General features: G+C 37.8%; 1 protein-coding gene across 10 annotated transcripts in view; it reads right to left on the bottom strand.

Moving 5' to 3' along the window:
- The window catches only part of dock3 (dedicator of cytokinesis 3), a 162,016-nt gene that overhangs the window by 86,565 nt on the left and 58,233 nt on the right, over positions 1-17,218 (bottom strand). For all 10 annotated transcript variants that reach the window (XR_008907726.1, XM_056759059.1, XM_056759064.1 and 7 more), the window contains exons 4-5: positions 13,361-13,416; positions 11,022-11,118 (exon numbers count right to left, since the gene is read on the bottom strand). Coding sequence is in view for 9 of the 10 variants with exons in the window: in XM_056759059.1 (XP_056615037.1) it covers positions 11,022-11,118; positions 13,361-13,416 (153 nt within the window). In the remaining variant the exon portion in view is untranslated. The remainder of the gene's footprint in view (positions 1-11,021; positions 11,119-13,360; positions 13,417-17,218) is intronic.

The raw sequence follows: 17,218 nt of genomic DNA, 5'->3' as shown, positions 1-17,218 counted from the left end.
ATATTATAATATATTATGTAAAATATTTTTTCAAAAAGCAGTGTGTACAATTAGAGTACTTTAAATATTTCCTGAAATGTATTTTTTGTTTGTTTTATTCATATTTTAAATTAGTTTTACTTTTTAAATCTTTCGTTTTTATGTTAATTTTAGTAAAAGTTTTAGCAATTTTGTTAAATGCTTTCGTCATTTTATAATATGTTTGTTTATGTTTTATGTTGCTATATAATATTAATTAATTTCTATTTTAGCTTTATTTTTTGTTTATTATTATAATTTTAGTGCTTCAAACTTATTTCTTTATATTTTTGATTTCCTAGTAACGTCCACTGCGCTCTTGTATTTCCTTGGTAATAGTAATGCGTTAATCTTCAAAAAATATTCCTTATACACAGTGATTCACACTCGGATAAGAAGTATTATATTAATTACTTTCATTCCATGATGGGAGGCAAGATAACACAAACGTTTGGCTAATGCCTCCTTCAGTGTGTTTAGCCATTAAGTTTATCACATCCACATTTAAAATGATGTCATCATTATCATCATTGTACACATCTGTGTACCCCAATTGTTACACTGAACAATATAATTCGATAACAACTTAAATTCCGATCTTCATTAATATCACCAACACATAATCAACACCATCTCACATCCAAAGTCAAACCAAAGAAAACTCAAAACAGCATCTAAAAAAATAACTATAATGAAAAAAGGAAGATAAAATTATAATTACAAAAATAATATATATATAAACACTGCCACAGCATAAGCATAAAGAAGTAAGCAAAAACAAACAGATAGTTCCCAATTATGTGTACTGAAAATTTACAATTACATTTATTATATGAAAAGGTTATCGATTTTGCACATCAGAGTTTAATTTTGAAGCAACATAGTTAAGTTTTTAACAACAGTTTTAAGGTCAATATTTAATTTGATTTCAATGAACAGAGACGTTTTCATTTTTTGAGTAAACTAAAATAACCTTGGGGCACACAGTGTCAAGATCATCAATAGAGTTGTTATTTGCAGTTTCCCTAAGTAGCGCGACACGAATGAGTGATCTTGACCCATCTGAGTGGTCTTTATGTCAAAAGGAATGGCAATTAAATTATAACCAGGCCTACAGCGATCTTTCACAAGCGCTAATAAGACATGTAGCACTTCTTCAGAAAACCCAAGGTAATTATATCTGTTTAACATCTGGCCTGTTTCAACACTCTGTCATGCTGCCCGAGTACTTCCAGAAAACTGTGGAGGCGTGTCACTCTTTGAGTTAGAGATGTGTCAGTTAAGGAATCCTAATGAAAGATAACTGGTATACACTTGGTCATTTAATTGTATTATTATTTTTTGTCTTAAGAGTCAACAATGAGTGTGGCATACAAAACTGTGTTGAACCTAAATAACCTAAAAAAATGAAAAGTGGTATTAGGGTAAAAAGGCACTGATTTGTTGCTTGACCTCCATGAGAAAGTTGTTAGTGATGGAAATACGTTGTGAGTCATCTTTAACACACTAACACATTCAGAGACACTTTAACCTCGCAGTACAACTTCCTCTTTGCTGAAAACTCGGTGCTAAAACCAGACATAGGTGCCGTGGTCGATCAAGTGAGCATGTGAATCCCGACTGAACACGTCGCAACCTGGCACCATGTTTTGTCTTGGGCTGCGTTGCCAACACATCTTACATTCCTGAGGTCGTGACCTATCTACATCTGTATCAAATTCACTACAAGGGTTGGAAAAGTGTCGGAAAGTAACCATCTACTGTACAGATGCTAATAAATGAACAACAGTAGATATTAATTTTTTAGATCTGTCAAACGATTAAATGCATCGAGAATAAAGCTTTTGTTCACATTTAATTTTAAATACATAAATTTTGTATTTCTATTCACATACACATACATGTGTACGTACAGTATTTAGGATATATTTAGTTGGATTTTCTTATAATTACCAATCATTTAAATAATATAAATGTTTAGACATTTTTATTTTATGAATACTATAATAATATGCAGATGCACACAGACATATATTTTGTTAACCAAAATTGCTTTCAGGATGCAATTAACCATGATTAATAGTTTTTATCGAATATTTTTATACGTTTTTTAAGTCACTTCATATATACAGGCGTACGTTTACAATCACAAAAGTACATCAGTTCGTATAGATCGTTTATTTCACGTGGAATATTGAAAATATTGCTTTACTTACAGCAAGTAAGTTACATAAAGCTTCAAGTCAAAAAATGTAATTAACTATGCATATTGCATAAAAAATATGATGTGTTTTCAAATGAAAGAAACATTATTGAATATTATAAATTGTATATACATAAATGTAGTAAACAAATAAAAACAAAAATAAAAACAACATTAAAAAAACATGTGAATAATGTAAATTATTTAAAGTAAATAAATTAAATGAATAAACAAATTAAATAAAATACAATACACCGTAAATAAGGTAAAAAATCATTTAAATGTGAGGCTGAATTATATTTAAAATAATTTTGAGATAATCATTTGACAGTTGTTAAAATTAAAAGAAACATTTTCCCACACTATAAATACATTTAAATTAAAATATAGTTTGTAGTTTACGTGTGTTTATGTAGATTTGAACTGCTTCAAATAACAAATAGTTTGTTGCTTTGTGAGCTATGATTTTATGTTTACAAATAACAACGGCAAGCCTCTGTCGGTCAATTATGCTTTATAGCTACCTGAGAAAATCACATCTCAGTTAAAAACCCTAAAGGCCTACAAAAGGTGCAAGACATGGTTTTCTAATGTTGCTGACCGCGGGAGCACTGTAAGTGACAGTTAACAAGGATGAAGTGACAGTTTGACACAAGGTTTCATCATTTTGATGGGATGTAAATAAAAAAGCTTTCACGCGTATGCTTCTAACGTCTTTGGTGGCTTGCCCTGCAGGCAGCATCGCTGGTGGGGGTCCGACCAAAGGGGTCTTGACATGCGGTTGTGTGTAAAACAGAGCTGAGTGCAGTAATAAAGCTGTATGGAACATGGGTGCATTAATAACATGCTTTTATGGAATAGGTGAAAATGTCAAATCCCAACGTCGCTTGGTTTAGCAATGCCATGAATACTAGACTTTCTTGAAGGTCACAGGAGAAGTAGTACCTTTACATGAATTGATATGCCGGTAAGCAGGCATTGGTGAAAAGGAAAACCAGACAGACATACACATCTTTCTATTTTTCTTATTCTATTCCTGAGCAAAAAGTATTTTCAGTCTGGCATCTGTGATCATATTGATATGACTGTTACTGAGGCCTGTGGGAGCAAATGAGCAGTGACTTGTGACAAATGTCTCAGTGTTGCTGAAACAAATGGTCCTGGAGAGACCAGATTTTGTAATGAGCATCTGATGTCATGAACAGCATGAAGCGTCTCTAATATAAGATAATAATTCAAGCGTGCTGGAAAGTTATGTAATAATGGTAACATTACCTGACATCTAAGACATAAGGCACAGATCTCCATTGGTATGACTAATCCGTGTGACTGATAAATTAGCCCAGTTTTATAAAACAGTAGTCTGTAGCGAAACCTGTCAGTCAATAAAAAGCCTCAACTGTTATACTACAACAGGCATGTATTGTATGATCGCGCCATCCATTGCATTTTTAGGAATGTCAACAATCTTCTTTACTGTAGTCTAAGTCGGTCCTATTGTACTGTATCGACAATTCACAAAAAAGTGAAATAAATATTTAGAAAACATATAAGCATTAAGAATTTTGTTTAGCACTGACATTAAATCAAGTCACAAAACTACATTATTATTATTAACATTTAATTTATATTATAGAACTACTGTTGTTTTCAATTATTGTTGTTAAATATTGTATTTATTATTAAATATTATACTTTTTAATTATATATGATTATATAATATTTATTGTGTATTATATTTATTTAATATATATATATATTGTATATATATATATATATGTATATATATTATTTACTGTACTGTATATATATATATATATATACCACTTAAAAAGACGTGAACAACACTGGTCTTACGCTGGTCCAGAAAAACTTCCTGTATAACTTCCCTAAATATTAAACAAACTTCTGAAGAAAATACAACAAAAGTAACATCCAGAATAAAAACGTTAAACAATAATTCATTCATTAATTTAATACATTATGGAAGATATTATATTATATTAAAAAAATACAAAGAACCAGACGTGCTTTAGGACCAGTGTTTACATCTTGCGAAACGGTCTATGATATAATAATATAATATTTGATCATATTATTATATTCAATGTTATTATAAAAATGATATTAAATTATATTAAATTATGATGACTTATAAGATATTTAACAACAAAATTGCTTAAATTTAAACACAACAGCAACAACAAGCAATTTTTTACACTTTGTAATCTGGTTAATCTATGATTGATTTTTAGAGAACCGAATTTCAAATACACCGACTTAAATCTATTCACACGCACAACAATGTTAACACTTTACTAATTAAACACACATCAATGTGAAGATGGCAAAGTGCATCTGCCAGACCAACCACAGCTAAACTATCAAACAGCAAATCTCTAAAACATTGTTCAATAATTAGTCACAACTAATTTTATCACCGACACTGGCTTCCAAAAAGAACCGCAGCTTTGGTCAGAGTCCCAGAAACATTGACGTTCCTAATGGAGATTGTTTGTATCAAGCCATTACGACAACAGTTTTCACGTGACTGGCTGCCTGCCTTGTCCACATCTCTCTAACCGATGCCGTGGAGCGTGAATCCCCGCTAGCTGGAGACTCGCCTTTCTTTGTGTTCCCCCTGTTACGTAACCTTAAATCGGTATGAATTAGTCATCCTCTTTTCTGCAGGCCACCAAATTAGCCTGTATAAGGAGTCCTGTCAGAATCCTGTAGGTTTATTATTAGTGTCTTTGAGTTTATGATGTTTGAGAAGGTCTAAAATTAGTCCTAACAGGAAATTACATGAAAATTGATTTTTTTTTTTCAAAAAGCAGTAAGCAATGACGTTGTAAAATCTGAGGCGGTTACATTATCCCAGAAGGAAATGTTATTGATGTTGGTCTTTCATATCTGAGATTTACAATTGTGTTTTATTGAAGTATCATCTTAGTTCTCAGATGTTTCTCCTAAATTTAAATTAAAATGGACACAAATGATTAAAATTCATGAAGAGTATGGAGGTGTAAAAGGGCAATGCCGTGAAAATGTCAACCTTATCACGTTTTTACTATGGTAACACAGATTTGAACATTTGGTAGTTCAAATATCCATGTGAGATCTCTCTTAAAATTTGTAAAGCATTTGTTTTATTTTTAGTGCATGATTTTTCATAGTCTGGTAAGAGCCATTTTCAGGATTGTCACATCCATAACGCTTCATATTCCTCCTAAATGGACACATAAAAAATGAATATAAAGTAACTATTTTATGTTCTATGAAGAGGCATCCCTTCTCCATTCATTGGGTATTATTGGTTCAGGATTGTGCATTTTATTTTACATTAATCCTACAAAGTTTATCGTTTCCCAAAACACAAGTTTTGTCACATCCATAACGCATTTTTATTTCCCTTTTTAAAATAGAATCTTTTTTTCAAAGACAAATATAAACAAATGTGTGGCAAGGGGGGCGTGGTGTAACACGGTCTGCGCGGAGAGGGCATGTCGGGAGAATGACGGTGAGTAAGCAGATCAACGCTATAGTGAAAACACCTGCTTCTCGTTCTAGTAATTGGCGAGGAGACACTTTTAAGGCACGAAGGAGGAAGCCAGAGGAGAGAGAGAAACCGGCTGGGAAAACACGCTGTACGGGAGCCACAGAGACGGTGCGTCCAGGAAATCCCAATGGAGAAAGATTCGTCAACCAGAGAGTTGTAAAACGGACTGAGAAAGCGGGTATTTGAAACCCGGACGTATTATTTAAATAAAGTCTTACGTTTTCCCAGACAAGCCGACCCCGCCTTTCTTCCTTACGAACTTTGTTACACTGGTGCCGAAACCCGGGATGAAAGGAAGGAGCCGCCACCATGCAGTCCCCGCCAGGATCGCCGTTTGCGGAGGTTATCTCCTCACTCGCTGGTCTCCACCAAGAACATCATCAGGCCCTGTTGAATCTTCCGGAAGATCAGGAGAGATGTTTCCAGGCCCTCATCCAGACTCAACAGGAGGACAGCGAGTCATTCCGGAGCTGGTTGAGCCAGGGGAGAGGCTCCTCCCCATCGGATGCATCCCCGACGGTACCGCTGCATAAGATGGGAGCCCAGGACGAGCCAGAAGCCTTCTTGGATTTATTCGAGAGGTCCGCGGAACTATCCGGAGGGCAGCCAGACGCATGGGCAGCCCGCCTTATCCCACTCCTGTTCGGAGAAGCCCAGATGGTCACCCAACAACTTCCGGTGGAGAATTTGATGAAGTACGCTGACCTCAAGACGGCGATCCTCCAACGGGTTGGCCGGAGTCCTGAGCAGCATCGGCAGTGGTTCTGATCCCTGGAATTCGGGGAGCGCTCCCAGCCTTCGCCTTCGCTCACCAGCTCCGGGATGCCTGCCGCAAATGGCTGATGGCCGGGGCCACAACCGCCGATACCATTGTCGACCAGGTGACGCTGGGGCAGTTTGTGGCGCGGTTGCCCAAGAAAACCGCCCAATGGGTCCAGTGTCACCGCCAGACGACGCTGGTCCAGGCCATCCAGCTGGCAGAGGACCAGTTGGTGGCGTGCCCCGGGGTCGGCACGACCCCATTATCTCTTTCTCTCTCTCCCCCTATTGTCTTCTTCCCCTCTTTCAAACGTGTGCCCTTTCCCAGGTCTCGGGGAACTTCTACCCGCGTTCTGCGCCGCGAACCCGCTTCCCACCATAGGCGGGGCCATACGGAACTGTAAGGTCCCCGGAGGGAAACCCCAACCGGACGGGCAACGCTTCACATGCCTCTCGCCCTTCTTCAGCCTCTCCTCGCCAATTCGGGGGTCTGCTTCCTGCCGCGGGGCGGCGGAGACTCCTGGGCCAGCCTGTTGGCGTTGTAGGGACCCCGGACATTTTATTGACCGATGTCTTATGATGGAGGTCGGTGTGATGATCCGGGTTCCCGACAACCCTCAGGCCGCCCTCGGTCAGGACGGGCTATACCAAATACCTGAGAGTATTAGGGGGGTATATATCAGGCGTTGGCGGATTCAGGGTGTAACCAAACCTCGATTCACCTAAGCCTGATTCAATTTGGGGCAATGGATACGAGCCCCGGGGTTAAGGTAAGGTGTTTACACGGGGACGTGGTGAAGTATCCTTTGGTGTCCTTGACCACACAATTCAGGGGACAAAAACATAGTGTAAAGGTGGCTGTTAACGTCACCTCCGGCCTCCGCTAATTTTGGGAACAAATTGGCCATTATTTCCGACATTATTGGGCCACTTATGTCCGGATGTTTCTGGGCAAAACCAAGTGCGAGGGGGAGGGGCGCTGGGGCAGATGGGAGAAGTGGAGCTGGGACCTCTGACGACGGCCTCAGAGGAACGGAGCGATGTGGAGAGAAGAATTCTCTCCCAGGGCGATGATTTTCCTCTGGAGCAGTCTCAGGACGAGTCGCTCAAAGATGCGTTTGATCAGGTCCGTACTATCGACGGACAGCTTCTCCATCCTGCGCAACCACTGACCTACCCATATTTCGCTATTTTAAAAGATCGGTTGTATCGAGTGACCCAGGACACTCAGTCAAAACAAGATACAACCCAGTTAGTCATACCGAAAAGCCGTCGGGAAATGCTTTTCCAGGCGTCTCATTGTAATCCAATGGCAGGATACCTGGGACAAACTGCAACTGTAAATCGCCTAAAAGACAGTTTTTTTTGGCCAGGCATTCACGAGAACGTGCGCAAGGTGAAGGCTGTGTCGAAGTTCGATGCATATCCAATGCCTCGAATTGACGAATTACTTGACAGACTAGAGACTGCTCGTTTTTATTCGACATTGGATCTCACGAAGGGATATTGGCAGATCCCTCTATCTCCCTTATCCAAGGAGAAAACAGCCTTTACTACGCCGTTCAGGTTACACCAATTCGTCACGCTTCCGTTCTGCTTATTCAGAGCCCCTGCTACTTTTCAGCGTCTCATGGACCGTATACTCCGACCTCATGCGACATATGCCGCAGCCTATCTTGATGATATCTTTATATACAGTAATGACTGGAAGCGGCATATGCAAAACTTGAGAGCGGTTCTGAGTTCGCTGAGGAGTGCGGGGCTGACGGCTAACCTGAAGAAGTGTGCGGATGGGCGAGTAGAGGTTAGGTATCTGGGCTTCCACTTGGGTCACGGAGAGGTGCGTCCCCAAATTGATGTGACGGCAGCGATTGCAAACTCCCCGAGACCCAAGACCAAAAATGAGGTGCGGCAGTTCTTGGGGCTGGCGGGATATTATAGACGATTTGTACCTAATTTTTGGGACCTCACAAACCCGCTGACTGACCTCACTAAAAAGGGGCACCAGATATAGTCCAATGGACGGAGCAGTGTCAGCAGGGGTTTACCCAGGTGAAGGCTGCTCTATGTGGCGGGCCGTTATTGCACTCTCCAGATTTTTCATTCCCCTTTCTGTTGCAGACTGATGCGTCGGACTGGGGCGTGAGCGCGGTAGAGGGGGAGGATCGTCCGGTGCTGTACATCAGTCAAAAGCTTTCACGGACTGAAATGAGGTACAGCACCATCAAGAAGGAGTGTTTGGCGATCCGGTGGGCGGTCCTCACCCTCCCTTATTATCTCCAGGGACGGAGATAATATTATTATTAAATAGTATTATTTAAATAAAGTCTTAGGTTTTCCCAGCCAAGCCGACCCCGCCTCCTTTCTTCCTAACGAACTTTGTTACAAGATGTTTCAATATTATCGAAACAAATTAATTCTCTGAGCATTTTTTGTCACGTCCATAACGCAAAATGTCATGTCCCTAACCCTGGAATTGCCCAAAATAAATGTACTGTGGATTGTAGAGGTGAAATAATCTGACTTTGGCTGAAATTGATTATAAACATTTGAGTTTACACTGAAATCTTCAATAAAACTGACTACTGATGACACATGGCAAATCTGAGCTCAGTTTGTGCTTTCTTACGAGATGTCTTCCATGTCAAACGCTGTTGCTGTTTACGCAACACAAGAGAAAAGCAGACGCAGTGAGTTGCATTGTCTTTCCTACACTAATGCTTGTCAATCATCAGGCTCATATAAAACACACTGTCAGAGTTCATCTTTCCTCATTTGTAAGAAGGACAACACATTTGTGTCTTCTACAAAGCTTCTCCTGCTTTATAATTATTCAAATCATCTTCACACGCGTTTTCTAAGGTAACATAAAAGACGTCTTTGATGTTCAAGGTGATTCATCTGCATAAACCTTTGAATCCAAAATAAAAAGAAAGTATGCATAAATGCCTTCCGAGGGTTGGCGACAAAATAAAATCGCATTCTTAGTAATAATCTTCCATAAAGATTCATAAATGCTTGTTAATACTTTAAGTTTAAAGTGAAATCTATGCAGCACTAAACAGATATCTGAAAAGGTTTTTCAAGAAACACTTTTAATGCCCTCCATATTCTGTGGGCTGGGCAAACATGTGGCCACACCCCAAAATCATGCCATTGGCTGATCTAAAAAATGTTTTTAAAAAATATTTCAAGTGCAGACAATGAGCCTATTATGATTTAACACAACCAAGTCAAATTTCTGTGTGAAAAGTAAAACACACAGCCATGTTGCAAACCTGCGTTTAGTAGCAATTTACATGCGTTTTTATTCATTCATAAATTGTTTATAAAACTATTCCTATGTAAATTCTCACATTAAGTTGAATGTCACAAACTACATGAAAATGGTTTAATTGTATTAACAATATTAGTTTTTCATTGATTATTGCCAGTACTGATAAATTGTGACACGTCTAATCAAAATACCTATATATATATTTTTTTTTTTAATAATTGCACTTTTTGAAAAAACAGCATATGTATCCGTATTTTCATGTTACGTGTTTTGCTATATATTGAATAATATACAAACTGTTTGGTTTAGGGGCGGGGTTGGGTTGGGTTACATGCTCAAATTGTACAAAATAATACATTTAACATCTGAATAATTTAAAAGTCATTACACCCAGTATTGGGCAAATTACTCTTAAAAAGATATTAAATACAAGTTACTTACTACATATTCAATAATGTAATTAGATTACTGAACAAATGACTCTCTCCAAAATGTACTTCATTAATACTAAATGCTAATAACTAAATTCTTTCAATATCCTATTGATACTACGAATCGAATCGACCATGATTAGTTAAGTGATTCAAGGATAGACATGAAATGTTTCGTTCATTCAAATAAATAATTAAAAACTACATAAAGTAGTATTGTGAGAATTATACATTAAAGCACAGATTATAAACTTAGTCTTTAAATTGTGATGTCAGTTCTACTACTGCACACACATTTATTACACACAGTATTTAGTTTAATTACATTAGAAGTAACTATAATTAAATAACAGAAAAATCTGAGTAATCCCTTACTTTACTTTTTCAAGTTGAAAAGTAACTTAATTACACCCAACACTGATCACACCCTATATAATATAATATGGTGATGTTAACATTACTATTGTCGCATCGATGTCACATACAGTTTGTCTCTTTAACGCCCCCGGAAGACTTTTGTGTCTCGAAACTGTACCAATATGTACCTGATGGTACGAATTTTGCGGTGCTCGAAAAAGTGTAACGAGTAATGTATTTCCTATGAGACCAGGCAGAACTTTACTGAATCTCGACCGTCTCCTACATCCACAGTACCTGAGCCCTAAAGCCCCATAATCCAGTCTCCAGAGTGACATGAGTTTTTGTAGCCGGCTAACTGCAACTGTGCCTGCGACTAATCCGAGATGAAGGAGGAGTCGATCAGATAGGACTTACCACATACAACTGCTTCCACAAAACGGACCACTCCTGCAGTGTAGAGGTGACCTCTGTCACAATGGGGTCTTCCAGTGGGACCACCGTCTCGTATTGGCTGCAGAAAAACACACACACCATTGGTTAGTGCGGACGATTGCGGTTAAAGGTTAGATTAGGCAGTACTTTGTATCCATTATCAAATATAGATTGATATGTCCCACCCTAACTTCCTGTTTCAACAGGAAACACGTCAACCAGAATAAAAAATCGCATTTGTCAACCTATTTAAATGAGCCGTTAAAATAACAGAGGACACAGAGGTATTATCTGTAAACCAATTCGAAATTAAATTCTGCTTTCATTGCTGCTTCATCTTCCTGCTGTCTCTTTAGTTCTCACAGTCCATTTATCTTCAGCATTCTGTTGTCCCTCCAGCCCACCGGTGTCCTTCCTCTGCCCTTCTCTGACACACTGTGGAAATAGATTGATCTCTGTGTTCTGCTTTATCATCGCATGTGTCCAAAGATTCCTCCGAAGAGCCCACATCTTTCACGGAGTCATTTTCCTTCCCCTTGAGAAGATTCTGATGAAACCCTACAATTTGACCCCAGGACACGTGTCAGATGACCAGGCAAAGCGCTTTGCCTACAGTAAATCCTCTTATTTTTAAAATTAAACGCAACGTTTGAACGAAAGTTGCGACCAACTTAAGTATTGCGACATTTCGAAGTGAAATGGAACATGGGATTGAAAAAAACAGAGGACCCAAGGGATGTGCTTAACTGCGCTGCCTGCACACTATAAAGACGAGCGAATGCATGTGTGTGCTCGTGAGCTGCGGGAAAACTGTGAAGATCTACATGCAGTGATATGCGAACACCTGCGAAAAACACTGGAAGACATCAAAAGCTTAAACAAACTGGCTGACAGCCCCACACGAGCAGTTTCTCGCGATCTCAGAAGAGAAGTCCCTGTGGGACTGACAACCAAGAGTAACTCGATGTTTTCCAACACATGCTTACACTGTAGTACTCTTGAACGGCGGGTGGTTGATGCTTTACACATATTAAGCAGCTTGTCACTAAATCTGGTGAATCTTATTTATGCAAGTGAATAAATCTGTAAGCTCTCGAGTCTTAGCATCGATCTTTGAATTATGAAAAAGTAGACTGAAATGTTTAAGAACACTAAACACAAGATCAAAAGGCAACAAACGGCAACAAACACTAAAATCTTAAAAGATATACCTGATATATGGCCTGATGGGTATGATTTTTAGAAACTTCATTTTTAAATATTGCATCACATATATCCATTAAGTCCAAGAAAAAAAATCTAAATTAAGTGACTTTATGCTTCAAACGAGAAAAAATATCTGCAATTGGGGTGAGGAAAAAATCACTAAGCTTAATTCAAGTTAAGTTAAAGCTTAAATTGAGTTTATTGAATTAAGTTAAAGCATGAATTAAGTTTATTTTTCTTATCCCACTGGCAAATACATCTTCTTGTTTTAAGCACACACTTTTTTTCAGGAAACAAGACTGTAATTTTACTTCTCAAACAAATCCATCTTGAATTTTTGGTTTTAACAGAAAACAAGACAACAATACTTAGTAAGAAATATACTTCTTTGCAGTAAACACTGATAATATATAAGACACACGAGTTGATGTTTAATATTGCATCAATATATTACGACAAAAGTAAATAAAAATAATCATAAAAACATTTAATGATGTAATATGCAATTATAAGATCTTCTAGACTAAAGTCTCATTCGCATTAACCTTTTAATAATTTTTGTCATTAAAAAACACATTTGTGTTGCATGTTTCAAAATAGAAAAACAACTTGACCACATTAATCTGTGTATAAACACTAGATAAACAATATATACGTGGTATAAACACAAGATAAACACTAGATATGTTGTATAAACACTAAATATACTTTATAAATACTAGAAAACACTACATATTCTCATAAGCAAAATAGCTGAATGAAGTTTTAAAAACTAAGATCTAAATGTCATTCTATGGATAGACAGACACACACAAACACAGACAGCCAAGCAAACAGATAATATTGTAAAACAGAATATGTAAATAATATTACAAATAATATAATTGATGCCGTATAACCGACTAAGCTCAATATCTAAGAAAATCTTTGAACACGTTACAAACAAGAGTACACGCTCCCAAAATCAGCTCAAAATAACACTAAAAGTAAAAGGAAGAAACAAAAATGTCTTCTCTTTTAACAATATCCATTTCTCTTTTATCCATTTTTTTGTTCCCCACTAAGTGAAGAGCTTTGCAAGTATAAAGATTCTTATCCAGTATAATGTTTCTTACCCCCTGTTGGTGACGACGGCCTTCTTCAAGTGGACGTAGCTGGCCGGGAAGATTCCCTGTGGACCAAAAGGGAAGAACATTAGATCTCTGGTACTTTAACTGCAAGCTAGTGCTTCAATGACGAGAGGAAGATAGTGTCCACTCAGTCACAGTGATCTTGAGCAATCAGAAGACGATTCTGGTGGTCCTTCTTGATGTAGATCGTGTCATAATCATTACTGGTTTTTGCTTGGTTTATAGCCTTAGGGAGGTTTATCTCTTGCAGAGAACCAGGAACTTAAGTGAACTCAACTTGACGTGTCAACGCTCATGCACTTTGGAGTTGAGAACTTTTTCATTTCAGACTGGTTGTTGTAGGGATCAGTGTCAAGGGTGCAGTTAGTTGAAGTAATGCGAGCCGACTTAATAACAGTTGCGACTTAACCACTGGTGGCGACTTTCAGGTTTAGCAGCATTTAACAGCAGTTGCCATCGTGAACTGTATAAGTACAAGTATTTAAGTATAAGAATATGATTGCATCCAATGTAGACGAGAATATAAATATGGGTTGTCAACATGATCAAAGCCATAGAAGCTCACATGATCTTCAGTAGGAACACATAAATTGTGCATATAAATATATAACTTATATTGTGGTACAAAATATACAGTATTAACATACAGTGTATATAGCATCCAATCACGGAAACTCTGGTGATTCCCAACTCAATATAACTTAATTCCTACGGGGAGTTCCAGGGAATTTTTAAAGGCACATTTGAGTGATTTCCGCCAAAAGAGATTTGATGAATTTTGTTGTAAAACAACTTTAAATGTCTATCTGTCTATTTCACTTACAGACTTGTGATGCACGTTAGATGTGTAATTGAGGCTTTACCTTTCTGTTTTAACATTCTTGGGCTGGCAGATGGGATTATGGGAAACATAGTCTTGTAGCACAAGCCCATCGCTTTATAAACAACCTGAGTGAGCAGTATGTTCAATACAATAATTCTGACCTGACTGATTAATTCTTGACCATTTTTTACATTTGTCAATCAACTATATAACACTCCATTACAACGAAAGAACCGTGATGTTCAAACATCTCAGCTGAAGAATCCAGATGATGGAGGTTCTTGCCACATGCGGTTGTTGTCTAATCGTCTTTGCTTGTTGACTTTCAAAAGGTCAGATTCATTAGTAATCGAGGACACCAAATGCTCTCGAACAAACTTCCATCTGCTGGGGGGATTCCATATGCGTGGATGACAGGTCAGCATATGTTATTATTCATGAGATGGGTGGTCGCCTGCTAATCGACTCTACATAAAGACCGACTATTGTTTACAGAGAGCTTGTGTCGTCTCGATGGCTATCGTGAATAAATGTACATGCTTTAAGAACCAAAAACGGATCGTGTTTTTAATTAAATGCAAATTGGTATTTCCACGAATAGTCCTAAAGGATAAAGTCTACAGTATGAAGATGTTATAGTTGAGGTTCTGTACAATTCATGTGTGAATCGAATGAGTACATGTGCACTGTTGATCTTAAAAAAACTTAAACAATGAAAGAGGTGCCGAATTCGTATGAATTTTTACGATGTGAATCATCACAAAAACGCAATGAAGGTCCTCACCTAGACACACCCCTAAACCTGACATCACTGGCATGAAAGCAACGTACGAATACAATTTTTTGAAGCTTAAGAATTAGACAACTCAAAAATTGTACCGAATTCCTTTCAGATGTCAAAACGCAAAAAATGGGAATGACTTCACAAATAGGCTTTATTTATTTATTAGTTAATTTTTATTTAAAACATTCTGTAAATGAAAAACGAAAAAAGGGGATTGTGGGAAAGATCAAAAGTACGAGAGATTGGAAAAAAGACACTGCACATACTCGTGAGGGGTTTGATCAATAATTCAAGATGAAGGCATTTCCCCACTCCATTTGAATTACAGTAATCTATGAGGACACTTTCAAATCTTCCACTGTCATATTGTTTCCTGCATTTAGATATTAATTTACTGTAGGAAGTAGATACAGTGATAAAGTCGCTTGATGTGAGGCGAAACAGATGTGTGTGTGTGTGTACACATCATCTCCATCTGTTGAAACTCTTATTATCAGTATGTCTATGAGTGAAAAAAGCATATATTTCATTATAAAATATAATAAACTGAGTAATAAGGAACAAAAGTGGAATGAGTCACACAAACAATGACAGCCATTGAGTCAGCAGGTGACACAGTGACAAACTGGAAGAGTATTTAATTCTAAACGGTTCACAAAATGTAAAAGTTTTACAAATATTGCAGACAATCAGATGACAATATATATATATATGTGCATACACATGAAAAAACAAGTTTTGTTTTGGTATTAAGATGAAGATATGCTAATAATAACGATTCACATTTTGAGTCTAAAACCGCGCTTTTTCTAAACCGCCTGTACTTTGCGCTCTCCTGGCGTCTGTCGTCGCTAAGCAACCATGGGCCACGATAGCCCTTGAGACGAGGGGATATAAACAAAGGAGATATGGATTATATGCACTGACAATACATGGTAATAACTCTGCTACTAGATTTAGTTATGCTATGATCATCTGTGTCTCCATTTTCATTGAGCTTGTCTATATTGACTGGTCGGTTCTTGTCACATGACCTGCGGTGCGCTTGCGACTTTCTGAAAAGAGTGTGTCGCCCCCTATTTCCTGCCGCGGAAAAGACGTGAAATGCGAAAAAAAGTGAAACATAAATGTGCACATAAATCAGATCTATGATTTGTGGACAAAAAAAGCCCAACACCTTAGTGCATGATATCATATGTTTGTTTGCATTTTTAAAGTCTTGGAATCAAAAGTTGCAGAAATGATGAAAGCGGTCTTAAAGGTCCAGTGTATGAAATGTATCTTAGCCATCTAGTGGTGAGGCTGTGAATTTCAACCAAATGATCACTTCGCCCTCCCCCCAACCGTTCGAAGCACAACACAGTTTCACAGTTTTTGCCCCAAGGATGTTCTTTTCACACGCTCCCTCACGAGTCCCTCATTGACTTTTGGACCTGCACCCCATCATCTAGTTCATCCCCATCATCTGTTTAGCCCTTGTTATCTGTTCTATTTAAGTTCTCCGCTTAGTTCTGTTCATGGTCGGTTATTAATGTTACTAATTATGTTATTAACCTTCCACTAAGGCAACCAAGTTAACTTGAAGTGAAAATTTAACTAAACTACAAGCGCAATAAAGATACACCTACTGTAACAGCGTCCCCTTATTAAAATCATTCCCGGTAGTAACTCTTCCCTCGAGTCTGTGAAAGACAACAACGATTTGTTTGCTTAAAGAAACTCTAATTGAACCTAGATACTTTCTTAATAAACGTCTCTGTCGCTGTGGTGCATGATTCATCAGTCTGCTCATTCAAAGACAAAAGCATTGCAATGTTAAATCGAAATGTTATAACTTTCTTGCCTCTCCTCTTCAGCTGAATGTAACCAAGGCCGACCGAGTGTGGAAAAAAAATAATCATGAGGAACATGCACATTGATGCATTGTTGCATAAAACCGCAGATGCAGGATTTTCATACTTAATATCTCATTGAAATCGTGGTCGCATTACATTTGGATGCTTGGAAGACAATGTATAAAGACACAACATTTGTTTTGCAACATTGTATGATTATCACCGGAGAAGATAAACTGTGTTTAAAGTTCCTGTCTCATGAAACATTATAAATGTGTAATATAGGAGCGTAGGAGTGATTTATACTATATATAAATCTGTAAAGACATAGAATAGACTTGAAACGTCCAGTTTTCTTTGTGTTGTTGTATTTTACACTGAAACAGAAAGTTAGGACGGGC

This window comes from Triplophysa dalaica, chromosome 10 (genome assembly GCF_015846415.1).
Source record: "Triplophysa dalaica isolate WHDGS20190420 chromosome 10, ASM1584641v1, whole genome shotgun sequence".
Taxonomy (NCBI): Eukaryota; Metazoa; Chordata; class Actinopteri; order Cypriniformes; family Nemacheilidae; genus Triplophysa; species Triplophysa dalaica.
Note: the sequence above shows the minus strand (reverse complement) of the source record. Positions and strands in the feature narration are given on the sequence as shown.